This window comes from Halichoerus grypus, chromosome 11 (assembly GCF_964656455.1).
Source record: "Halichoerus grypus chromosome 11, mHalGry1.hap1.1, whole genome shotgun sequence".
In the NCBI taxonomy this organism is placed as follows: domain Eukaryota; kingdom Metazoa; phylum Chordata; class Mammalia; order Carnivora; family Phocidae; genus Halichoerus; species Halichoerus grypus.
In genome coordinates this window covers 54756408-54783646 of record NC_135722.1, presented here as the reverse complement: position 1 = coordinate 54783646, position 27239 = coordinate 54756408, and the positions used below count along the sequence as shown (strand labels likewise).

The following is a 27239-nucleotide window of genomic DNA, read 5'->3' as shown; positions in this document are numbered from 1 at the left end:
AATTAAGTGACAGAGCTGAAGTTGGAGCCCACATTTTTTGATTCCCAAATCTAGTGCTCCTTCTGCTAGATCACACTGCCTTGCACGAAGCTGCTGGTTTAAGCTCTACAGTCGAGAAAAATTAAGCAGAATAAAACATTCCATGTATAAAGCAGGACAGATGGTTTTGAAATCCCACTTTTATCATGTCTTATTCTGAAAATAATAACATGAAATTGGAGGACGGCAAACACTGGAGGCAAGCATATGTTTTAGGCCAACCCATGTGCTTCCTTCAGTTTTCTTGCTTCTTCAGGAATGGAGTTGAAACATATAATCATTTTTGTTTCTTTTTGGTCTTAAAGTTCCCAAATTCTTCACAAAGTTTTAAGATTCTGAGTTTCCTACCTCTCTGAGTATATGGGGTAGGATAAGCTTCAAATAATGTTTTTACCAGAACTGCAGCCTTGATATTGTAGCAGTGTATTTTTCTAGTACTCTGGACTTGACTCTGGTGCATTTCCCTGTGGAAGGTAATAGATGTTAGGTGGTAGGTGGCACAGAGACAGGAGAGCTGAGAGGGCAGAGAAGGAGAAGGATGACCACTGACTAAGAAGGGGCAGCATCATGTGATAAAAAGACAAGAGCCAGATATCTGGGTTTCTGGCCCTAGCTCCATCATGTAGGAGCATGTGACCCTGGCAAATCACTTCGCATTTCTTTTCTTTCTTTGTCTTTTTTTTTTTTTTTTAAGATTTATTTATCTATTTGAGAGAGAGAGCAGGGGGAGAGACAGAAGGAGAGCAGAGAATCCTCAAGCAGACACCCCCCCTGCCCTGGCTGAGCCCATATGGAGCCCACCGTTGCTGGGCTCCATCTCACAACCCTGAGATCATGACCTGGTCATGACCCGAGCCAAAATCAAGAGTCGGCCTCTTAGACTGAGCCACCCAGGTGCCCCTCACTTCACATTTCTAAGTCTTGGTTCTCTAATCTGTGAAATGGTGATTATCGGCCTTGTCCTCACAGGGTTGTTGCAAACTTAAATAAAAACATGGAACATTTTGCAAGTAAGAGACTTTTTATAACTCCTAATTCCACGTGAGAGGTACCTAAGAAGATAGGTATCAAAAGAAGTAGGTAAGCAAACAGATTTGTAGGATACCAATCTCTATGGCTCTCAAAGGGTCTTATAAAGGACTTGGGGAAAGCAAGAGGGAGAAGATGACTATTTTGTATCATTAACATACAAGACGGCATGAGCCACTATTAAAAAATGTGACCAAGAACCATATTCTATACCTATTTGTAGATATTAAAGGAAAAACAAAATACCTATAACAAAGAATGGATTACCATTTGAAAACAGAGATAACTATGATTCACTTATCCATTACACGTGTATAATGAGAGCTACCACTTAGTAACTGCTGCTGTGTGCCTGGCAGTATGCTAGATGTCTATGTATTTAACCCTCATAGTAACTCTACCAGGTAGGCATTATTGACTCCATTTTACAGATATATTTAAGCTGACAGTTTAAACTTGTTTGAAGTTTTAGAGACCTTGTCCCAGGTCTCACCCATAGCCCCCACACCAGGAAGTCAATGACTTCCTCTGACTGTTCCAAAGAACTTATCTACCTAGAATACTTCATGCTTTCTATTTCTATTATATATTGTTTGTTCCTATTTCACTGCCTCAATTAGACTATACCCCCCTTGAATGTAAGTTCAAGGAGTATATTCCGTGAACAGAACAAGACGGATGGCTAATTCATTCACTCACATAATTCCAGGCTTCCCTGGTGCCAGGCTAGCACCACAGGATGAGTAAGACACAGTCCTCAGCTGCTCAAGAGCCTAGTGGTTAAGATTTTGGTGGGAGAAATGAACCTATGCTACTGAGGGACTACATATTTATCTCGGCATCTGCCACTGTGCCTGTTGAGTGAGTGAATGAATGAAGTAGGATGTATCTTAAAGTGAGAAAGCAACATTCGGATAGGGCAGAGGCAAGGGCAGGCTATTCTGGGTAGTGGGAACTTTAGTTCTGAGTAAAGTCTGAGTAAAGAACTGAAATCAGAAATGAGCGTGGTCTGCCTGGCGGTCAGCGGAGAGGGGGTGAGAGAGCAGAGGAGAGACACAGTCGAGGCACTGTCCCAGGACCTGAATGCTGGGGCCCCATCACACGGCCCGTTCACAACCACCACAGCAACTCAGTTTTAAACTTATCGTCTTACTGGCAGGCATCAAGTAGCAGCTTGGGTGTACATTTTTCCCTGACCATAATTCAGCACTAGCATCAGCTGTGCATGTGCATGGCAACTTCAATCTTGGGACTTTGTAGTTAGTAGTAAAAGAAAAATGGGATGTTTAAATGGCATGCTGGTGGCTTTTAACCAAATGACTCAAAAGTACAACCTCTGACTTGAAATTCTGCTTTTCAAAATTGTGTTGCTTGGCAGTTACAATGGGGTTAAGTGATCCTAGGATGAGAAAATGGGGACTTCTTTTGGAAAGAGCTAGCATAAAGCACTGAGGACTGTGCCCCATGTAACTGTGTTCAAGAGGAAAAGGGGTTAGTTTTAGGATTAATCAGATAGATGCTTTTGATATTAGATCAGAATTCTGTAATGTGAAAGAAAAAAAATCACGTCCTTAAAGAAATTTTCATCACACTGTCTGTTCTTTAAAAAACAAAACAAAACAAACAAGCTGTCACATAACTTTGAAGCTTACCATAAGGAGGAATTCAGTGACTGCACTGATCCTCAGCCAGTTTGAAATCCTCGACACCAAAAGAACATACAGCAAATCTGCTTCCACTGGGATCAGTCTGTGAATGGTAACAACCACACAGAACATGGAAGTGTTTTCTTTTACAAAAGATGTAAGAGGCTCCCTCAGGAGTTTGAGTTTTTTTACCCTCTGCCCTAAGGAGCACAGGCTTGGGAGGTAACTCCTCAGTCCATGGTTGCTCTCGGAAATTCTCAGATTTCCTCGGAGGCTAAAAGTGCTTGTTCCAGCTTTGTTTACATTTGTAACTTCCAGCCTGGCTTCCCGCAGTGGTTTTTACTTGGGATCATCATGTGGCACTCATTTGGTGGTGCTTCGCCTCTACCCGTAGCCCATCTTTCACTAGAGTACCATAAAGTGGTACCTGCTCCTCACTCAGTGCTAATGCGCTTGGCACAGCTGGCACAGAGGGGCACTGCATAAATGTGTGCGCTTAGGGCTTAAGGGGTTTACTGCATCAGTGCCAGGAGGCCTAGATTCTCGTTTTATTGCTACAGGTTCATGGGTCAACCATGCTTGGAAAGTCATTTATTTTCTCTGTACCTTAGAAGGGAGAGTTGCTGGAAACTGCAGTGTTTTAGGAGAGGAAGGGCAGACAGGCTGCAATGTGGAAGCATTTCTATGTAAGCATTTTGGGTAAACTGTCTAAAGAGACCTCAGAAGGAATCGAATCTCTAAAAGTTCCAGACATTTATTGCAACTTTGTTTTTTTTAAGTATTTAGATTTTTCTAATTTTGTCTTTGTAGTCTTATATGCTTTTTCTTGAAAAGGGGTCTCAAATTGTATAAGCTCTAAGTACCATAAAACCCAGATTCTCTCTGCTCCAAATGTGAATGTGCACTCTAGCCAATGCGGTCTGTCCTTTGTCAATAAAGCTACTGGGCCTTTTCTAAAACCGTTCCCTCCATATGAGGGGATAGGTGAGGATGGTGGTAGGAGAGAAAGAAGAAGAACACATCCCAGACAGAGGAACAGCGAGTCAGGAGAGAACTTGTTCCTGTAACTAAGAGGAGGCCAGGACAGAGACCATCCATGAGAGGACAGGAGAATGGTGTCAGACGGACCATGCCAAAGAGCGTGAATTTTATTCTGGCCACTGAAACCAGCGAGCGATTAAGATTATAGCTAAAATTTAAAAAGACCCCTCTGGCTACTGTGGGGAATGAACAAAGGCGGGACAAGAGTGAAATTAGGGAGACAAACCAGACCAGCGCTGTGTGGGGCAAGAGAAGGTGGTGCCCTGGACCGGAGTGGTCACAGTGGACATGGAGGGCAGTGGTTGGATTCGATATACACACTTTGCAGGAGAGATGACAGGGTTTGCTGATGAATCAGGCTGGATCTGGTGGGAGGGGAGAAAAGAAGGGAATCAAGGATCATGCCCCAGTGTGAGCATTTGCTGACAGGAAGAAGAGAGTAGAATGACAGTTTCAGTATGTCCAGCCTGAGGGGCCTGTGCTACTCCACTGGGAGGCATCAAGTAGATCTCGGACTTGGCAGAGTGGGCAGGAGAGATCTACACTGAAAGTGTAACTTTGGGGGTCATTAGCATAGAAATGGTTTTCAAAGCTGAGGGAATGGATGAGATCACATGAGAAGAGAGAGGAGGACCTAAGATGGGGCCATGGTGAACTCCATATTAATGATTAAATAAAGGAGGAGGAACATGAAAAACAGAAAGAATAGCTGAAGGGTAGAAAACCAGGGGAGGGCGGTGGTAAGGAAGCCAAGGGAGGAGATGCTTCAAGGAAGGCCAAACACCAGCTGTGGAACAGGATAGGATAAGGACAGAAAAGTGACCTTTAGGTTTTGTAACACAGAGTTCCATAGGCATCTGCTTAGATAAAAGGAATTTCAGTTTACTGACAGAACTGGAAATCATGCTGAAGTGGGTTAATGAGGAACTGGAAAAACAGAACATAAATAGACCTATAATAATTAAATCAGAAGTTAAAAATCTGCACTTCTTCCCTCAACAAATAAAAAATACTAGGTTTTTGCTAAGTTCTAGCAGACCTTCACTATATAGATAATTTTTACCTTACACAAACTGTAAACTGTTCCAGAGAATACAAAAGAAGGGAAAGATCTCATTTATTTTATAAGGCTATTAAAACCTTGTTACCAAAATCAGACAAGGATTATTATATGAGAAAGAAAAATACAAGGCTAGCCTCATCTCAGTTCACAGAGGTAGATAATCTACAAATTAGCAAATTGAATCTAATAATATAAGAAAAAATAATTACACATCATGACCAAGTAGAGCACATGCCAGGAGGCAAAGATGATTTAACATCCGAAAATGTATTAATACTTATTAACATATTAAAATAGTAAGGGAGAACAAATATAGTGTTATCTCAATAGATTCAGAATAAGCATCTGAAAAAATTCAAAATATACACTCAGTGTATGTGTGTACACATACACACATGCACACACAGAGGAATATTATTCAGTCATAAAAAAGAATGAAAGCTTGCCATTTGCAATGATGTGGATAGAGCTAGAGAGTACAATGGTAAGTGAAATAAGTCAGAGAAAGGTAAATATCATATGATCTCACTCATATGTGGAATTAAAGAAACAAAACAAATGAACAAAGGAAAAAAGAGAGAGAGAGAGAGAAACCAAGAAACAAACTCTTAACTATAGAGTACGAACAGATGGTTACCAGAGGGGAGGTGGGTCAGGGGATGGGTAAAACAGATGATTGGTATTAAGAGTACACTTACCCTTAAAAAAAAAAAAAGAGTACACTTATCCTGATGAGCACTGAGTAATGTACAGAATTGTTGAGTCACTATATTATACACCTGAAACTAATATAACACTATATATTAACTATACTGGAATTAAAATTAAAAACTTAATTTAAAAAATGGAAAAAAGGGGCGCCTGGGTGGCTCAGTCGTTGAGCGTCTGCCTTTGGCTCGGGTCATGATCCCAAGGTCCTGGGATCGGGCCCCGCATCGGGCTCCCTGCTCTGCGGGGGGCCTGCTTCTCCCTCTCCCACCCTCCCTGCTTGTGTTCCCTCTCTCGCTGTGTCTCTGTCAAAAAAAAAAAAAAAGGAAAAAAACCCCAAATACACACATTCATGATTAAGAAACAGTGAGCTGGGAATAGAGAGAAATTTCCTTTTGCTAATAAAGGATAGCTATCCAAACCTGCAATAAATATAATATTTAATGGTGAAAAGTTAGAAGCATTCTTTTTTTTTTTTTTAAAGATTTTATTTATTTATTTGAGATAGCAAGAGAGAGCATGGGCAGGGTGGAGATGGAGAAGCAGGCTGAGCAGTGGCAGGGAGCGTGACATGGGACTCGATCCCAGGACCCTGGGATCATACCCGAGCTGAAGGCAGACGCTTAACCAACTGAGCCACCCTAGTGTCCCTAGAAGCATTCTCTTTAAAGTCAGGAATAAGACAAAGCTATTCACTACTGCTGCTCCTCTTCCATAATAAAATATGAGAAGAAAAAGTAATAAAAGTAAAAATAGAAAGGAAGAAAAAATGCCACCATTCACTAAAATAGTACGATTGTATACACAGAAAATCTAAGAGACTCTAAGACAAACTACTGTAATTAATGTTAGCAAGGCTGCTATATATACTCTCAAAATACAAAAATCAGTGGTACTTCTGTATACTAGCCACAAAAAAGTTGGATGCTATAATAAAAAATCTGTAACAGCCACCAAAATGGCAAGCTACCTGGGACTAACTAATAAAAGATGTGTTAAGACCCTTTATGAAGAAAATCTTAAAACTTCCTTGAGATATGTTTAAAAAACAGAAAGAAAACATATAAAGAGATACCAAGGGGGCGCCTGGGTGGCTCAGTCAGTTAAGTGCCTGCCTTCGTCTCATCATAATCCCAGGATCCTGGAATCGAGCTCCACATCGGGCTCCTTGCTCAGCGGGGAGTCTACTTCTCCCTCTCCCTCTGCCCCTCCCCGGCTCATTCTTTCTCTCTCTCTCTTTCCTCTCTCAAATACATACATACATACATACAAAAAATCTTCAAAAAAAGATACCAAGTTCATAGTAAGGAAGACTTGATATTATAAAACTGTCAAATCATACAAATACAATTCGTAAGTCAAGGAAAGCCAAGAGTTTCGAAGAACCGTAAGTAGGAGCCTCACCCTATCAGATACCAAGAAAATTGGGGGTATCTTCCTTTTCCCCTGCTATGAAGGAACAGGATTTAGGAGTAGCGCTCCTGGCTTCTCTCCATCCTCTCCCTCTCTTTGTGAGGAGGGACTTTTCTGATGGGTGAATTTAGGGGGAAAAATAAAACCTGGGTATTCCTGGCTTAGCCCAATCTGGTTTCCTGCAGGAGTCTCTGACTGCTCTCCACAGTGTAGTCAAGGGCCTGCCTCTGTGGGAAAAGCCTGGGATTCTCTAGTTCACAATGCAACCATGAAGGGGAGTTTTATTTTGAGTGACATCTTTGCAAGCCCTTTTTATTACAGATCTTAAGCCACATTTTCCAAGAGGCTTTATCAGTAATGAAACTGACATTTTGACTTCTATTAGTCTGTCTCTTGTATCTCCTCTCTCCAATGGTTCCAAATTTAGGAGGAGAAGGGATGCTATTTATTGGGCATCCTCAAACCTCAACATGACTTACAGAAATTATATCTTATAATAGTTTAAAAATGTGGTATTAGCCCATAGATAGACAAATAAAACAAACGAGCAGAATTGGGAGCCTGGAAACAGATTCATGTATATAAGTAAACTTGGTACGTGAAAGAGATGGCATTACCAAATACTGGACAAAAGATAGACTCTTCAATAAATAATACTGGGACCATTTGCTGTCTGTACTGAGCAAGATTCGTTTAGTGATTAATCAAGTGGTATTATGGGTTGCCTCTTTTTTAAAAAAATATTTTAGGTTATTTATCATTTGCATTATAAAGCCTTTCATGAATTATATGTCTTATTTCCAACTAGATCACAATCCTTTGAGGCTAGGGCTGGAAACTTATACTTCTTGTTAATCCTCCAGAGTGCCTATCACAGAACTTTACACAGAGACAACACTAAGTAAATGTCTGCTAGCTCATTATTATTTTACATTAAAACTCAATTCCTATCCCTCATGCCTCAAGGCATACAGGTCCATATCAGTAATAAGCTTTTGTAGTTATTTTGATATTCTGAGTAAAATTCTTTAAATAATTGTGCATTCACTTAACAGGAGTCCTATCTAAAATCAGACAACCAGAACTTGCATTTTGAGGATCACATAGGACAAAAATAAAAAATGTCCAAGTAAAGGTCAAAGATGTCACTTTCTCAATATTCTCAAGGCCTATCCTTAATGGCACAGAAAAAAATGAAACCAATCTTGTACCTTCCTCCCCACAAATAGTTTTTCTGTCTAACCTCTTATTTCATCCTCACCACAAACTGGTGAGATGAGCAGGGCAGGGATTATAGATGAGGAAATTCAGTTTCTGAGAGGTTACACTTCAGGTTTTCCAAGTGGCTTAGAGAAAGATGTGGGACGAGGAGCCAGTGGTCTTTAAAAGAAAATATGCTGCTCCCAGCTGTCTAGCTCACAAGGCCTGATTTCCATTTACATGATTTTGTAAGTTACTGCCCATCACCCAAGAATTCAAACTTCAAGAATTCCTAAATGGCTAGAGCCAACAGCTTTCTACTTATTTGAGTCAGGTGAACCAATCGCATGTCTTTGCAACAGACCTTCCCTTGCGCCTTCTCTTTTTCAAAGAGTCAGTCTATCCTGACAAAGCATTTTAAAGCAGCAGTTTGCCCTCATGGTGCAACACACACTGACATCAAACGTAAGGAACATTCCAGCATGTGTCTCCTGGTCTCCGACGAGGTCCTGCCAAGCTCACCTATTCGTTGTCTGCTTTCTTCCCTTAACTCTCATGGCCACTGATCCTGATGTTACTTCTGTAGTTATGTCCTTCACTTGTTCTTTGAACAAGTCCTAGTGGCTCCATGTCTCCCTTTTATGAATCCCACTGGCTGTCCCCCAGTCTCTGCCTCAGCAATGAACTCAGGATTCCTCGCCCAGCCAACCTCCCGGTGTTCAAACAATACCCCCTCAAACCCACTCTCCTCCTGACAGTGCTTCACCCTCTTAGCAGGACTGGGGCTTAGACCCACACATGTACAATGGCTGCCCTTCCCTTTCTTCAAGTATCTTAATAAAGAAGGAAACATAGAAAGCAGGTGAGGAGCAACATGGAAACCAGGAAAGTTTCCCAGGATTATTATCCACATCCCAGTTTCTGGGTGTCAGAGATAAAGGTACTCACCACCTGACCATTAGTCCATGTTCCATGAAGTTTTTCAGGTTAGGGAGGGTTTGCCTCAAGTCTGGAGTTCCTAGTCCATGTTGATATCTTAGCTGCAAAGGTAGAAAAATAGAATTAAAAGAAATTCTGGCAGATACTAGGCAATGTTTCCCAAACATGGTCCATTCACTAAATTTTTCTTTCTTCTTTTGAACTCTAAAAGAGGAAATGTAAATATATGATTCTAATATCACTGACCACACTTTTGGGATAGTATTTAAAGGTAGCCTCTTGGGGTGCTTGGGTGGCTCAGTCGGTTAAGTATCTGCCTTTGGCTCAGGTCATGACCTCAGGGTCCTGGCACTGAGCCCAGAGTCAGGCTCCCTGCTCAGCGCGGAGTCTACTTCTCCTCTCCAACCTCTCCCCGCCGTGCCCCGCCGGCTCTTGTGTGTGCTCCCTCTCAAATAAATAAAATCTTAAAAAAAAATAAAGGTAGTCTCTTTGTCTCCTGCTCCCCTGTCTCCTAAAGCTGGAGAAGACAATGAATGACCAACTATGGAATCAGCATATTTCAAAGAGCCCCGTAGGGTTTGCTAACATCAACTCCAGGGACGTACACAGTAAAACCAATATTTTGTTTTATTTTATTTATTTTTGTAAAAAGATTTTGTTTATTTATTTGAGAGAGAGAGAGAGAGAGATAGTGAGAGAGCATGAGCAGGGAGGAGAGGGAGAAGCAGGCTCCCCACGAAGCAGGGAGCCTGACGCAGGGCTCAATCCCAGGACCCTGGGATCATAACCTGAGCCAAAGGTAGATGCTTAACTGACTGAGCCACCCAGGCGCCCCTCAGTATTTTGTTTTAGATACCGAATGGCTGGCATTACGTACTCTGGGCACATTCAGCCCATCTTTCACTGACCCTTTCCCTTTGTATAACAACCAAGGTTAAGGGTCATGTTGTGTTCATCTCTGATCCCCAACAGTGTCTGACAGTGCTAGCACTCAGTTAATGCTTATTAAACAAACAAACAGCAAGCCACTTTTGAGGACGCTGTGCTCTGTTTTTCTCTTGGATTCCTAACTTTCCCTTTTGTCCAGAACCAGTACATAAAGTTGTAGAGCTGGTATGAGAACACTATGATCTGTGGATGGATCTGGTCTTAGTTCTACTTATTTCAGCTAGAGCTGATTTTCTAACCCTAGGTCCTTCTATGGACCTTGAGTAACTCACTAAATGGTTTTCATCCGTCTGTTTCTTGCCTTCTCTCACTCTGTCTCTGAATACCATTTGCTTCCTTAACTGGTCATGACAGAGATCCGAGGTAAATATATGTGCATATGCATACACATGCTCTCTCTCTTACACACAGAACATCAAATACACAGTAAAGGTACAGCAGAAATGTATTTTTCAAATGACATATATGAAAAAAGTACTCTGTAAACTGTGTACTGGTGTACAAACATGAAGGATAATCACTCGTGAAGTTTTACTTTTCCAGCACCTAAATTTAAAAGTGACAAAGTCAAACTTCTAAATATTTTCCTCTCTTAAAAAATAAAACCACTGTGAACAAAAAATATCAAAGTTTTCTTTTGTTTGTATCTAGTACTCAACTGATTTTTTTTTTTTACTTAAGTGTGAGTGACACTTAACAGAGAAAGAGTTTACTCTTTTTTTTTTTTAATTAACATATAATGTATTATTTGTTTCAGGGGTACAGGTCTGTGATTCATCAGTCTTACACAATTCACAGTGCTCACCATAGCACATACCCTCCCCAATGTCCATCACCCAGCCACTCCATCCCTCCCACCCCACTCCACTCCAGCAACCCTCAGTTTGTTTCCTGAGATTAAGAGTCGAAAGAGTTTACTCTTACTACCCTGAACTTTTAAAGGAAAACCCCCAAACCTAATCAGATCTCTTCAATGGTCTGAATACACACATAAAGTAAGAAGTAGGAAACACAGAATGTTAAAGCTAAAATGTATTTTGAATATTATTTAAGCTAATTCTTTCCTTTTGCAGGTGGGGAAACTGAAGCCCAGAAAGGGGAAATAAATTCTCCAGAGCCGCATGTTTCAATAACAAAGATATTATTAGCTAGAGCCTCATTCTCACAACCATGCTATTCCACCATCTACCCCAAAGTCTGAGAGGAAAATTGGTTGAAATACTTGAGAAGACAAAGGGAAAATATTCTTTTCCCTTTCCAAAGCTAGCTTGGTGACCTAAATCACCTCCTGAGATTTGCTGACCTTGAATTATAAGATCTACTCCATATTAAATGACATCATTTCTTATATTAATATAAAAGCATTTTTTCCATACATTGATAAAAGTAAAATGGCTGATATCCCAATGTGACATTCCTGAATTCATTGTTTCAATAAAAAAGTGAAATTGTTTACACATGGCATGGAAATTTCACCTGTGATTCATACCGAAAAATATTAAATATATATAAAAAAAACCCCTAACCCATACTGAAATAACACTAAGCTATGTGTCCCTGAGCCAGTACATAGTCAATTGCCTGCCCCAGGCTCCACAATAGAAGGTAGGTGTTGAATTCTTTTCAGAGACCACAATGAAAAATTTTCTTCAAGTCTGATTTCAACCAAAAAAGGAAAATATGGGAATTTCAAGCCTCTACCCAGATCTTAACTCTTCATTTGCTATATAGCATTATCATTTTTATCATAGAATCATAGGATACTATAGCTTAAAGAGATCCTGGAGATCATTTTTCCAACCTCTTTCCTTTCATAAATGAAGAAACAAAGGCTCAGTAAGGCAAGTGTCCTGCCCAACGTCACAGAGCTGACAAGGGACAAAGCCAAGGCTGGAACATTTTTAAATTTTTATTTATTTTTTAAATACAAGTATAATTAACATAGATTCAACATTCATCATGTATAATGATTCAACAATTCTGCACATTACTCAGTGCTCATCACAATAAGTGTACTCTTAGTCCCCGTCACCTGTTTTACCCATTTCCCCTCCCACCTCCCCTCTGGGAACTATCGGTTTGTTCTCTGTATCTCGGAATCTGTTTTTGGTCTCTTTTTTTCTTTGTTTTGTTTCTTAAATTCCACGTATGAGTGAAGTCATATGGTATCTGTCTTTCTCTTACTGACTTATTTCACTTAGCATTATATCCTCTAGGTCTATGCATGTTGTTGCAAATGACAAGATTTCATTCCTTTTTATGGCTGGGTAATATCCCATTGTGTGTGTGTGTGTGTGTGTGTGTGTGTGTGTGTGTGTGTGTGTGTGTGTATCACACCTTCTTATATTCCACTGCATTTATATATACATGCAATATTTATATATATCACATCTTCTTTATCCATTCATCTATGGATGGACACTTGAGCTGCTTTCATATCTTGGCTATTGTAAATAATGCTTCAATAAACAAATAAACACGGGGTGCATATATCCTTTCAAGTTACTATTTTTGTTTTCTTTGGAATAAATACCCAGGAGTGGAATTACTGGATAATATGGTATTTCTATTTTTAATTTTTTGAGGAACCTCCATACTGTTTTCCATAGTGGTTGCACCAGTTTACATTCTCACCAACAGTGCATAAGGGTCCTTTTTCTCCACATCCTCACCAACACCGGTTGTTTCTAGTGTTTTTGATTTTATTTTATTTTATTTTTTTAATGTCTTTTTTTTTTTTTTTTTTAAAGATTTTATTTATTTATTTGAGAGAGAGAGAATGAGAGAGAACACATGAGAGGGGATAGGGTCAGAGGGCAAAGCAGACTCCCTGCCGAGCAGGGAGCCCGATGCGGGACTCGATCCAGGGACTCCAGGATCATGACCTGAGCCGAAGGCAGTCGCCCAACCAACTGAGCCACCCAGGCGCCCTAGTGTTTTTGATTTTATAAGGCTAGAATTTCTTTTCTTTCTTTTTTTTGAATTTTTGAATTTTGAATTTTTGAAATTTTTTGAATTTTTTAGAATTTCTTTTTTTTCTTTTTTTAAGATTTTATTTATTTATTTGACACACAGAGAGAGAGTGAGAGAGGGAACACAAGCAGGGGGAGGGGCAGAGGGAGAAGCAGGCTTCCTGCTGAGCAGGAGACCAATGCTGGGCTTGATCTCAGAATTTTTTAGAATTTCTTAAAAACAACTCCAAATTCTTTCTACCATGTCACCCTTTTGATTTTTAACATATAAAACCAAAAAAATTCACACATAATACATATATATTACATTTTAAAAATAAAGTACACGTACTATTTAATAAGCCTAAATTGCTATAGGCTTATAATGAAAAAGCAAATTCTTTGCTTTTCAGTAGCAACTACTTTTAGCTGTTTCTTCTTTACCTTCATATTTCTAAGTAATACGATTGTATTAATTTTCCCCTATTCTTTCGTATTCTTCCCAGTTTTAGGTATCTATTGTGTTCCTATTACAAAAAATGAAAATTCAGCTTTTATATTACTCTTCTCTTACACATTTTATCCCCTCACTCATATATCATCTACTGACTTTTTGTTAAAGAATATGAGGATTTAACTACGCTCCCAGATAAACTTCTCTTTATCCTCAAGATATTCAATATCACATTTTTGTTAGATCAGTATTTAGCGCTTACCTTATTATACCTGCAGAAATACTGTGCACTGCCAAGCCATGTAATATACTATTGCTTTTTTGAACTTTTTTTTTTAGGTTTATTTATTTGAGAGAGAGATAGCGGGGGCGGGGAGGAGGGGCAGAGGGAGAGACAGAATCTTAAGCAGGCTCCATGCTCAGTGCAGAGCCCAACTTGGGGCTCAATCTCACCACCCTGAGATCACCAAATGAGTTGAAACCAAGAGTTGGAGGCTCAACTGACTGTGCCACCCAGCCACCCTGTACGTTTTTGTTTGTTTTTCCTGAAGTGATAATTGTCATTTTTTTTACTCGTTAAGTACCTATCTTGATGATAGTATTACTTGTGTACTTACGTACTTATCACTAGATCCTTCCCAAACTAGGACAAAACCTTAAAATCCTTCTCATTCTCATTAAATACACCATATAACCTACCACGTCCACTTCCCCCTTGGAAGCAACCCTCTCTGCTCCATTCCCAGAACTTTCCTTCTCCGTCACCCTGGAAATCACTTATTTCTCTTTTGTATCAAAGCTGTTGTTTCTTAGATCTCATGACTTTCTGGATTTACTGCCTCACCTTGGTGGCACATATCCTATAACAGCTTTCTGGGAAAGGAGAGCATGGGAGGTATCTTTTTTGGGACCTTGAATTACTTAAATATAGCTTTATTCTGTTCTCAGACTTGAATGATAGTTTGCCTGGGTAAAGAATTCAAGGCTAAAATAATTCCCCTTTGGAATTTCTAAAATATTGTTTCACTGTCATTTAACTTTGTACATGGCAACTGAGAAACCTGATAACATTCTAATTCCTGATCTTTTGTATGTGAGCTGATTCTTTCTGGAAGCTTGTAGGATTTTATTCTTTAAAACCCCAGTGTTCTAAAATTTCACAGTGCTAAGCCTCTGTTTGGGTCTTTTTTCATTGATTGTGCTGGGCACTTTGTGAGTCCTTTCAATATGAAAATGCTTATCCCTGAATTCTGATCATTTATTATTGTTGTTGTTGTTGTTGTTGTTAGCAACAGCAGCCTTGTTTTGTCATCTCTTCCTTCTCCCTTTCCTGTTACCTCTGGGTTTCTTTTTCTCTTCTTCTCCCTCCTCTTCTAGACTTAAAGAAACATTAGAGGCATTACAAATGAGACTTTAAAAAGCTGAAGGGAGAGTCTATGTACTGGCAGTTGCTTGCCCACTAGGGGGTTTCACTGTAGACTGAGTGGATGGAAACCTAGCCCTTTCTGTGGGGCACATCGAGATCCCAGCAGTTTTCATCGCAGGGAGTGTATTTCTCCAGAGGGATTCCCCCAACCTTCTGTCTAGGAGTATAATCTGGATACCATTCTGAGAGTTAAAGTAGGAAAAAGTGGTTGGGGGAATTCAATGTTCGTATGTTGGACTTCACTGACTCCCCTTGTTTTCAGTAAGGTATCTTACTTCTTACCCCAATATACCAGGCAGTTCAGAGTTCAGAGCTTCTTCGGTTCAATTTTTTCAGAAAGTAAACCTCCATTCCCCCAGTAGGGTGTATGCAGGGATAGTTGCTTGGCTATATGCAGGGTGGGTGAAGTGAACTGAGAATCTTCTCCTTCTATAGACTTTCAACCAATCCTCCTGGTTTTTTTGACCTCTTCCTTACCCTACACTCTATGAGGTACTTGATACCTCCAAATCCTAAATCCTTCTGGAGTCCTATGGCTTGAATTGCATTGCTACTTGAAGGCTTTAGGTTTTGTTTTTCTCCATTCTGTCAACTCAGTTTATCACTCATTTATTTGTTTGCATTCTTCTAAAATTTTGTTGACTATCACTCTTGTCTCTTCTGTTCTTTTCATTCTCATGAGTTTGCAAGTTTAAATTGTTTTATCTTTATTAGTATCATTTCATTAGGGAGCTGACATAAAGGAGTATATTTGTTTATCGTGCAGTCCCCTATATACATTACAGCGTTTCAATAGTGGCTAATAACCTTCCTTACACCTTTTACAGAGTACTCAGTAGAGCTCTATTTTCTGTCTATAAGTCTCTCTCTAGGCATTGTCCATCTGGTCATATTCTATCCATTCTCAAAGAGCCATTACAAGTTCCATTTCCTGTAGGTAGCTCTCTCTCTGACTACTCCAAGATAAGGGAGTATTTTACCTCTCTCCCCAAATCCCTTCCTATACCATGTTTGTATGTACTGTCTTTGGAAAGCCTTAACTAATTCAGTAGGTACTTGATAAATATTTGTTAATTAATAAATTAAATCAATGCTGTATGGGAGAGAATAAGAAGCATCATGACACACTGCTATGAGCTTTGATGGAGAAGATCTAGATGTGAATAACAGTGCTGTCACTTACTAGTTGTTTGACTTTGGATAAGTCCTTTTGCTTCTCTGAAGAGTTTGTTTCTTTACTTGTAAAATGGGGAATGTTGTCTGTCTTGCAAAGCTGTTGTTGTAAAGTTTAAATATGATAAAGTGTATAGAGTACCCCAAACAATAGCTGGTACATAGTAAGTGCTCGATAAACTATACTTATTACCATTATAATACATATACACTCATACATTATCATTATCATAGCATCTACCACTGGACTGGGCATAAATCTGGTGCTCAATGATGGCTTATCACTTAACTAATTAGAATGAGAATCAGAAAAGGTAAAAAAAGGAGTTCAACTCAAAGGGAACAAATCTTAAGTATACTGTTCACTTTTTTAAGTGCTAATTCTTACTAATTTACTAAGCTTCTGACTGCAAGCACTCCAAAGGTGCAGCAATGAACATAATACATGTCAATATCTTTAAAACAATTGCACAGGGAAATGGAAAGGCTGATATGTGATGTGGACAGTCAGAAGATCTAGGGGACAGAGCTCTGCTGGATGATCAGGAGCAAGGGCTGGCCAAAGAATTTTCAAACTTCTTTTTGTAGCCCTGGAATCCTTTGTTCAAATGAAATATTATTTATAGCCCCAAGTGTAAAACAAATAGGGAACCGCTCTCACTGTAGGAAGTGGTGGAGTAGAATCAGAGCCCAGGCAGGCATCCCATCTTACAGGTTAAACGCTCCTGAACTACAACATCTCTAGGAGCCTTTCAAAGTTCTGGGAGTCCATTTTAAATGCTCTAAAATTATAGGTTTGCACCATGCATCTAAGGATTTTAATATAAAAATATGGTTTACATAGTGCATGTTCACAATGTGAGCAAGGAAAGAACATCAGCCCAGTCAGTCCCATTTCTGATGGTGTCAGAGGTCAAACTTGGCTAAGAGGGTGTCAAATATTTATGTATTCGCTTGAGGGGTAGGTTTGATGGAAGAGTCTACAGAAGGTACCTTTCTGGACACCTGAGGGGAAATGCATAAAATGGAAGGGAAAGGACAGGCTTCAATCTTTTCTTATTTTAAAGTTTTTATTTATTTATTTATTTGAGAGAGAGTGAGAGCGAGAGAAAGAGGAGAGGGAGAGGGACAAGCAGACTCTGTGCTGAGCACGGAGCCCAACACGGGGCTTGATTCCACATCCCTGAGATCATGACCTGAGCTGAAATCAAGAGTCGGGTGCTTAACCCACTGAGCCACCCAGGCACCCCGGGGTTCAGTCTTATATGCTATACTATGTCAGGTAGAGCTGAGCCACTATTAAAATATAAATACTTCAGGAAAGAAACAAATCTAGATTTTTATTAAGTAATTCTTGAACAAGTTAACTCTGGTGATGTATTAGTAGAAACAGGAAGAAACAGAAGTTAGGCTGAGGAGGAAAAGACAAGGACAGGGCAAAGGGAGAAAGAAGTCTGTTTACTAAGTTCCTACACATTCTGTTCTTTTATCCAACAAGTATTTATTTAGTGTCCACTAGGGTAGGCACTGTAAATCAGCTCTGTCTCTGGAATGACAGGTCTGGACTCACAGTCTGTTCTCACCACGTAATGTATGTTAATCTTGAAGAAGTCACATAACCAATCTGTGCCTTGTCTATAGAACATGACCAGCACTATTTGTCTCATAAGATTGTTGTATCGCTTCTCGGCCTTTTGGCTAAGATCAAGTGTCATAAGATTGTTGTAAGAGTTCGGTTAGGATATTTATAGAGAATGGAAACTCCTGAGGCCTGATGTTTAGAGCGCAGTCATTAAAACTGTTGAAGGCCTAGAGCGCTAAGCTCAGGAGTTCAGACTTTATCTTCCTTGTCAGCAGTGAGAATCTACTACAGGGTTTTAAGCAGGAGACTGAACGAGGAAAACAACTCCAGAAACAGCTCTGAAGGGCAGGTTAAAAGACTGAAGTACTCTTTCCTCTAAAAAATCTTATTTCACATTCCATCCAAACCTGCCCTCACCAACTACTATCCACACCACACTTCCCTAAAGAGCTCCTTCTGCTCTCACTTCTGATTAGAGAAGGCAGATGCCAAGAAACCCAGGCAAATAAAATATTGCTTTGGGTCTGTCTAACTGCCTCAAATTAGTCTCTGAAATAAACACCTTTTGTAACAACTTCCTACTGCACCACCACCCAAAGAGTCTAAGCAGTTTTTAAGTGGAATTTTGGTTTCAATTAGCTTGAATTTCAGCTTTACTTTGGTTTAGAACTCCATGGGAGCAATTAAGCTTTTGTGCAACTCTAGAGTAGGCTAGTAGGTGAAAACTACACATACATGATAAATTAGATGGGAGAGTGGGAAGAAGCAATGTTCAGTGGTTTCCCTGGAAAAATGAACAAATGCTATTGTCTATTAGCAAAAGAAAATCCTTATACTAAAGTAACCAGGAAGACCTGGCTTTATAGTTACTGGAACAAGTATAAGGAAATAAAACTAGGGCAAAGAATACATTTAGACCTCAACAGACGATTATAACCATGTCAATTCCATTAAGTATCTTTCTCTATTTTCCTCTCCCACACCATCTTCTTGTATAAAAATACACTATTTTTCCGAAGCCACATGCTGGTTTCATCCCAAATCACTATACATTCACTGTGTGTTTCACCAAATTAGACTGATCATCTATGACTTTAGAGCCTTTGTAGTTTAAATTAACTAGTTCCTACAACTTGATAAATGGTGCTCCACTGACTAGGTAAGAACATTTGCAGCTCTGTAGATCATATTTTAAAATAAAGTGTGATTGTACCTCTAAGAAACAAATGCTGAGTTCTTGTACTCAGTGAGCATCTGCTTATTGAGCTAAGAGACCTAATTTAATATCAAAGTGCTCAATTTTATTTTTATTTTTTAAACACACAATTTTTCCAGACCAGAAAAGGCTCTAGGGGTTCAGGAATCATTTTGTCATTTAGGTTTTGGCAGGAGAAATTCAGTTTAGACAACACACACATGCACATGCGCGCGTGCACACACATGCACTCACACACACACCCTTCCAAACTATATTCATCTACACAAGGCCACTTACTGCGTGGCTTATTAGTTCCATATGGGACTTGAGCTAAGCTGCATGATATGTTTGATACAAACCGTCTGTTACCGTGAGGGAATGTGGATTAATACAATGCTTCAATAAAGGTTACTAAAAGATCAACACTTTCGTGATGGGATTACAATGATTTGACTACAAAGAGAACTGGTCTATAGGAACTGAAAAAATAAGAAATTAAAAACGTACATATGCATCAAAGACTTAACTCTGGAGTTTTGGCTTATGTAGTCAAAAATCTCTATTGGACTAGTTACCAATATTTCAATTCATTTTTAAATGCTAAGGTTTCACTGACATGAAAAAAAACTACATTAAGAGCTTAAAAAAAAGGGTACCACCATGTCAAAAATAAAACCTGTTTATTCTTAGAAGGAACTACAACTCTTTCAGAGATAATGGAAAAGCTACTTAAAGAATATTTAATATGAGTAATAATATCATTTCTTACAGTGAGTCATTGCAATATATACCTCTAAGGAAAAGTATAAAAACCTGATTATGGGCCTCTGGTTGCAAGCACAACCTAAGTAGTTTTCCATCCCCGTCTACAAACCATGCCAGTTCTTTTTCAAAATAGGTATGTTTTAATGTAAACACTGGACACAGCTGACCTCAGACTTCAGAAAAGCCTTTCAAAAGTCAAGTCTAAGAAATGGAAACGTTTCTTCTATTCCTCCTCCCAATTATACTATCAACTACTCTTAGAGTCATGGGATTCATATTAGAGCTGAATGGCACCTTTGAGAGCATCGGCCCACCTGCTTCAGTGACCCTGTATGGTAAGTGCAAGGCTATGCAACCTATCTAAGGTTGAACGAGTTGAGTCTAGGGAGCAGAATCTAAGTTTGCTGAGTTCTAACCACAGGCTCTTTTCTTTATATTAACATGTTGTATTTATGAAGCACAGGTTATATTTGAGCCAAACTTATCATTATAAAATCTGTCACATTAAAAATACTTCAATTAAGATAGTCCTTTGCTTCAGAAAGGTATGTTTGCCGGAAAATAGCTAGAAGCACTATTACACATTGACATAACTCCGGGGTCAACCTGATCTGTAAGTGTGGTCTCTGTCGCTGCCAATTCTTAGGAGTTGCTAAAGAGGGTCAGTAAAGCACACTGCAAATGGACAAGCTAGGCAGAACTGGACATCTTTCAAGGCAGGCAGATCATACCCTTGATAGCAACTGCAATCAGCTTTAATTAATGATCATCAAAGAAAGGTTATGTTCTCTGGAAGCTAAAGGCTATGTGAGTAGACAAACTTGTAGAGGATCCACTGAAGCAGACATTCATGCTGTTGGATCCAGCTTCCTGCCCTCATGTTAATAGTCCTGTGCATCCTGATTTACCCCAAACTACCTCGTATTGACCTTTGACCCAATCTAGACTCCTGATTCCCTTAGCAGCTACACCTTGTTCCCTAAACAGTTCAAACTCAGCATTTCTGCTTCCAGTTCATTGACTTTGATGCAATCTTGGTGCAAAGAGCTATATCAGACCAAGAAGATCACAGTCTAATAAGGCAGAAACTGTTTTCTAGAATGTCTTATAAAGGAATCTCTTATAAAAGGAATATGTAGCCTCTTGTGCTTGTCTTCCTTCATTTATGTTTTTGAGATTTATCCATGTTGTATGTGGATCCTTTTTATTGCTGGTGGTATTCCATTGTATGGCTATACCACCAATTGTTTATCTGTATGCCAGTCGATGAACATTTGGATTGTTTCATGTTTAGGCTATTATGAATTAAGGTGCAATAAACATGTGGGCACAGGTTTTTGTTTGGACTTGTATTTTTATTCCTCTTGGACCAATACTTAGGAGTGGAATTTCTGGATTGAATGGTAGATACATGCTTAACTGTATTTTTAAAATACCAGACTGTTATCCAAAGTAGCTATACAATTTTGCATTCCCACCAGCCACATATGAGTGTTTCAGTTGCTCTACATCATCATCATCAGGACTTGATACTGCCAGTTTTAAAAATTTTAGCCATTCTAATAAATGTGCAGTAGTATATCACTATACGTTTAATTTGCATTTCCCAAATCCTACTAATACTATTGAGCATTTTTTCATATGCTTTTCTTGCCATCTGTGTCTCTTCTTCTGGCCCCCTTGTAGTTTCTGTAAGCTACTTCTGATGAATACCTGATATATCTGATTAATACCCTCTGATTAATCTTAATACCTTCTAACCGATAACTTCTAGTTAATACTATTTCTACTTAATCTAGCTAGAGTAGATTCTGTTTACAACAGCACCACAATCCTATTTGTAATAAGGTTAGTCACAGGGAGTTCATACGTGTGTAAAGTCAAAATTGAAAACGCTCTTATGAATGCAGGAATTCGCTCATAGAAATTTAGGTAAATCCCAGTTATCAGTTTTACTGGAATGAAAAATGCCCTTAAATCAGCTGTCATGAATTTGATTACACAAGGAATAGAAAAGCCCATTCTGACATCTCCCCAGCAATGTACAGTGACCACATATACCTGACAGGATCACTAGTAGAAGTTACTTAATTCAATTCAACAAATAATTACTGAACAGTGTGTGTGTATGAGGGGGGTGTGATAATGACAGAAATGGAGATATGTTATGGCATTGTTTGTAAATGGGAGGAAATTTGGAAACTGAATATATCCTAAGCCTTTGGCCAGGTTACATGGTGGAATAATGACCGTGTTACTGATAATGAAAATAATGCTAGAGCTGCTAATATATTTACTGAGTGATTACTTACGTGCTAGGCATTGTGCTAAGCATTTCACATTACATTATTTCATTCAGTCCTCACTATTATTCTCTTACAATTGAATATACTAAGTCTTAGGGTTCATAAGTGGTAGAGCTTGAGCTGGTACCCCAGATTTGTCTGACCCTAGCACTTTGAACTCTTCAACCACTCAACAGTGATGACAATAATGGCAATCTCAATAGCATCTACTGTTCTTCTCCACCTGCAGTCTGTGCCAGACATGGAACTTGACTGTTTACTTACGTCATTTCATTTAATCTTCATAATAACCCCATGACAGCAGTGCTATAATTCTCACTCTACACATGACAAAGTTTAAAAGGGTAAAGGAGTTACCCGAAATTTCATAGGTAAGCAAGCCGAGGAGCTGGGATTTGAATTCAATGGATACTTTACATCCCAACACAGAGTCTAAATACTGCTTACAAGTTGGTTAGAAAAGATTGTTTTCTCATTCCCCATTTAATTCCAATACTTGGAAAGAGACTCTCAACTCTTCAGAGAAACGCATTCCTTCTCTTGATATCAGACATTTGACAATAGCTACATCTCTACTCAGCTGTCATTCAGCTAAGTTATACGTATTTAGTCTTTTAAAATCTTTGCTTGTAAATTAATCCCTACAGCCTCTTCATCATTCTTGATGTCTCTGAACTCCCTCCAGTTTCCCTTAAAGAATCTGGTAACAAGGTGCCCTAAATGGAACAGTTTTCCACAATGCTCCTTTCTCTAATGATTTTTTCCTTTAAAATATTAATTTTGCTATATTATCTACTTCATGCCTTTCAAGTTTTGTCGTGGAATTCTTCTGACCTCAGAAGTCTGCACTGGAGTCTAAAGCCCATGTGTCCACTATTTTAGTCTCCCTGGTTGATCATAAATAAATGTAGTTCCAAAAAAAGAAAAAGGAAAATAAGACAAAAATGGCAATGAACTGTCAAGTGTACAATGCTCCTCCAACTGGACAGATACTCTTACAGTTTGGTCTGGAATAATATTATTCATCTTTTTGATCTCACAATTCATTTAATGAAAAACAATTCGTTAGGTATGTACTGAATGTCTACTACAGGCAAGGTATGCAAAGTATGATGGGGTACCACAGAACGACTCAGCCGGGAATGCTACCCTGAAGGAGGTTACCTTTTAAAATGAACCCAGAAGGAAAATATAACCTTCTATGAGAGTTTGAAGGGTAGGATAGTGGTCAGAATTTTAAGATGGCCCCCTGACCTTTATGCCCTGGTGTTACTCCCCTGATTATTTGATGTTTATGGCAAAGGGAGATTATTTGGATGGGCATAATCTAATCACATGAGCCCTTTAAAAGCAGAAAGTTTTCACCGGCTGGCAACGGAAGAGAAAGTTCTGAAGGATCTGAACTGTGAGAAGGGCTTGATGGGACATTACTGATCTGACGACAGAGGGGTCATGTGAGAAGGGGTGCAGGAGGCCTCCAGGACCAAAGGCTGGCCCCTGGCCGAAATCCAGCAAGTAAATGTACACTTCAGACCCATAGCTGCAAGGAACTGCGTTCTGCCAACAATTTAAATGAGCTTGGAAGCGGATTATTCCCAAGAGCCTCCAGATAAGAGCCCAGCCTGACCAACACCTTGATTTGTATACAACAATCTTTTTCAAGTATAATAGTCACAAATCGTCACAATATAAATAAGACAAGCATGTTCACTACCATCATAGTTAGCACAAATTAGGTAAGAGAAAGAGTTAAGAGATATAAAAATTGGGGGGGAAAAGGCAAAATGATCATTTTTTAGAGATGATATGATTATATATCAAGAAAATCCAAGCAAACCAACTGAAAACTCATCACAAACTGTAAGATAATTCAGTAGAAAATTTAAAAACAAAAATCAGTAGTCTTCCTTCATATAAATAACAATGAATTAAAAGATTACATGGTGCCATTTTAAATAGCAACAAACAAAATATCTAGAAATAAACATAACCAAATGGCAAGATCTTTATGAGGAAAACTATTATATTCTATTAAGAGATGCAAAAGAAGATTTTAATAAATGTAAACTCACCCTGTTCTCGGATAGGAAGATGTTAGTATAAAGATGACTTTTTTTTAAATTAAGATTTTATTTATTTATTTGACAGAGAGAGACACAGTAAGAGAGGGAACACAAGCAGGGAGATGGGAGAGGGAGAAGCAGGCTTCCTGCCGAGCAGGGAGCCTGATACGGGGCTCGATCCCAGGACCCCGGGATCATGACCTGAGCCTAAGGCAGACTCTTAACGACTGAGCCACCCAGGGGCCCCAAGATGACATTTCACTATAAACTAATCTATAAGTTTATTATGCTACCAGTAAAAATACCAATAGGATTTTTTAGAACTAGATAAAGTGACTGCAATGTTCAGTATTGTTTTGGTAAATAAAAACACTTCTACAGCATTTTCTATTTACTAGGCCCTACCTTAAGAACTTTATAAATATTAACTCATTCAATCGTAAGAACCCTACCAAAGCAACTACTATCATCATCTTCATATTATAGATGAAGAAACTGAGGTACACAGAGATTAAATCATTTACTCCCACAGATCCTACATAATATCTACAAGTCCATAAACTCTTTAATAGTGGAGATCTATTTTATTTATCATTAAATGCCCAGCACCTAACATTATGCCAGGTGCATGGTTAACTAATAATTTTTTTTTTTTTTGAGGACTGAGTTACAAATTGCAGGGGTGAAATTCATATTTGCTCATTTGATTTATAAAGAAATCTCTGTGGGAAAAGGTTTCTTGAAGTGTTGGGACCTAAGCCATAATCTGACAGAAAGTGGGCTGAGCAGAGCTAGAGAGTAAATAGTAGGAAGGATGAAAGCCAGTGGAATGGGAAGAAAGAACCTAAGCAAAGCTCAGAGGCAGGGAAGTGTGCTAGATGAATGTACATGTTTGCAAGGGTGGGGGGTAGGTGGGGTGGGGGTGGTGGCTGAGGAACAGACTCACCAAGGAACTATTTTATTTAATTTCTCATAATAGAGCAGGAATGCTAATTTTTTCTTTGACAAGTGCACTGAAAATAAAGTTTCTATACTGTGTTAACCATCAAAACAGGTATGAACAATTTTGGACAACTTTATCGGGGGTACAAAAAAAATCAGCACAAATTTTAGATTGTGTTAAAATTTCCATCAAGAGATTTGCTAAATGAGAGCTCCATTTGCTATTTAAATATTAGTCTCTGGCACTATTAATCTTTGAACAAGTTATGACACAAAACCACCCCATCAAATCAATTAGCTGTTCCAAGGACTATGCCAAGGCTCTTAACATGATCTTCTATCTTCAAACTGCTACCTTCATGTTAACTTCCTAGCTAACTTCCAAAATTCTTACATCAAAAATAATCAAATAAAAGGTCAATTTAAAATATATGGACTGGCGTAGGAGAAGGAGTTAAAAAGTGAGAGTCACGGGTTGGAGTACCTGTGTGAACTCGAGCAAGTCACTCAAACCCTCTGAGCCTCTGGTTCCTCATCTACATGATGCCCATTACAACATCTGCTTCGTGGGGTTATTGTATGGATTAAATAAAACAATGTATGTAAAACTCCCAACACACTCTGTGAGCCACAAGTACCTTACAATTATTAGTTCTTGTCCCTTTTTCCCCAACAGCTATTCTTAAGAACATTACTGTTTTTACACTAAACCATTAATGCTGCACCTCATTTTTCTACTTCATTCATTACTAGTTTTTCTTTCTAACTTCCTTTAGTTAAGGCTATATGCTATTTTTGGTCTCAACTGTATCAGACACATTTTAAATGTGACATGTTAAAGCCTCAAAAAACAAGACTCACCAGAAAGAAAACATCCAAAGTAAAAAATATATCCATAGCATTTTAAAGATAAGAAATGGCAAAATTCTGTGGATGAGAGTAGATTGAAGTAAGGGGATTGGAAAACTGACAGAAAAACAAAAGTGGGATGATAGTGCTAGGGTTATCAGGTAGAAGGCATAAAACTGTAAGAGGTAAAAGGGCAGGCTTACATTCTGAACCTAAGTTCATCAGTGTGTGTGTGTGTGTGTGTGTGTGTGTGTGTGTGTGTGTGTATGTGTCTATGTATGTATATATATGTTTCAAACAGAATTTGAGCTAGAAATAAACTAGCTATAGTAACAATACCAAGTCTATTCCTTTCTGTTCTACCTTTGGTCTTATACAGGTACAAAGAAGACAAGCAGCTGAAATCATGTATTCATTCAGTCAATAGATACTGAACGTTTTCTATGTGCTAGGGCTATGGGCTGAAGTCACAAAATAAAGAAAAGGCAGTTTCTCCTTTTAAAGTAATCTCAATAAGGGGTGCCTGGGTGGCTCAGTTAAACATCTGACTCTTCATTCAGGCTCAGTCATGATCTTGGGATACTAGGATCAAGCCCTGCATCAGGCTCCATGCTCAGCAAGGAGTCTGCTTGAGGATTCTCTCTCTCCCTTTCCCTCTGCCCCTCCCCCTGGCTCATGCTCTCTCTCTCTCTCTCTCACATAAATAAATCTTTTAAAAAATAGTCATAATATAATGGAAAAGACATTTTAAAAATCAGAAACATAATTAAAGAATAATAAGCATCACATCAGAGAAAATTATAGGAACACAGAGGAGGGAGACCTAACTAAGTTCAGGGGAGACAGGGACATTTGGAAAGGAAGTGGTAACCTATCTGGTTACACAGTACAAGTTGGGTTTTACCAGGTGAAAGGGCAGGGAAACAATATTCCAAACAGAGGAAACTGCATGTGGAAAAGCCCAGAAGCAAAAGTGAACATGGAGACTAGCAAGCAGTTTGGCATGGGAAGGACAGGGATGAGACTACAGCAACGCAGGGTCACTACAGGAACAGCAGCCTAGAAAGGAAGGCCTTCAGCAAGGTTCTGAATTCTGAACGTACTTCTTACTTCCAAAGAAGTAACTAGCATGGCAGATGACCGTGACTTGGTGTGACAGAAAGTCGAACATGTAAAAGACCTCAAAGGATAATGGTTTCACACAAGGAGGGGAAAGTCATGGTCTGGAGAAATGGACAAACTACCCATCCCTCCCCTCAACCTTCACCACCTCGCTGTTGCCGAGTCTCAGAAAACAAGGCTCCAATAGAAGGGGCTTTAGGTTTCGGTTAAGATAAAGAGAAGGAAAGAGATCTATGGCTGCTAGGGGCTTGCAAGGGGCTGGCAAGCCCTGTCCTGAGGTGTCTGGAGGCTCCTGTTCAGTGAGGATGCCCTTCAGATCCATGGAGCGGCATCACCTGGATGATTGTGTTCAACAGCCTTTGTGGAGAAGTTCCTGGGTAAG

At 39.1% G+C, this 27239-nt stretch overlaps 1 protein-coding gene and 1 long non-coding RNA gene across 5 annotated transcripts in view; both read right to left on the bottom strand.

Annotated features, from left to right (window-relative positions):
- Positions 1-27239, bottom strand: part of LOC144379449 (uncharacterized) — a 707761-nt gene that overhangs the window by 148756 nt on the left and 531766 nt on the right. The window lies entirely within an intron of this gene.
- The window catches only part of UVRAG (UV radiation resistance associated), a 316572-nt gene that overhangs the window by 16119 nt on the left and 273214 nt on the right, over positions 1-27239 (bottom strand). For all 4 annotated transcript variants that reach the window (XM_036082832.2, XM_078058561.1, XM_078058560.1 and 1 more), the window contains one exon: positions 9088-9179. In XM_036082832.2, the coding sequence (XP_035938725.1) occupies positions 9088-9179 (92 nt within the window). The remainder of the gene's footprint in view (positions 1-9087; positions 9180-27239) is intronic.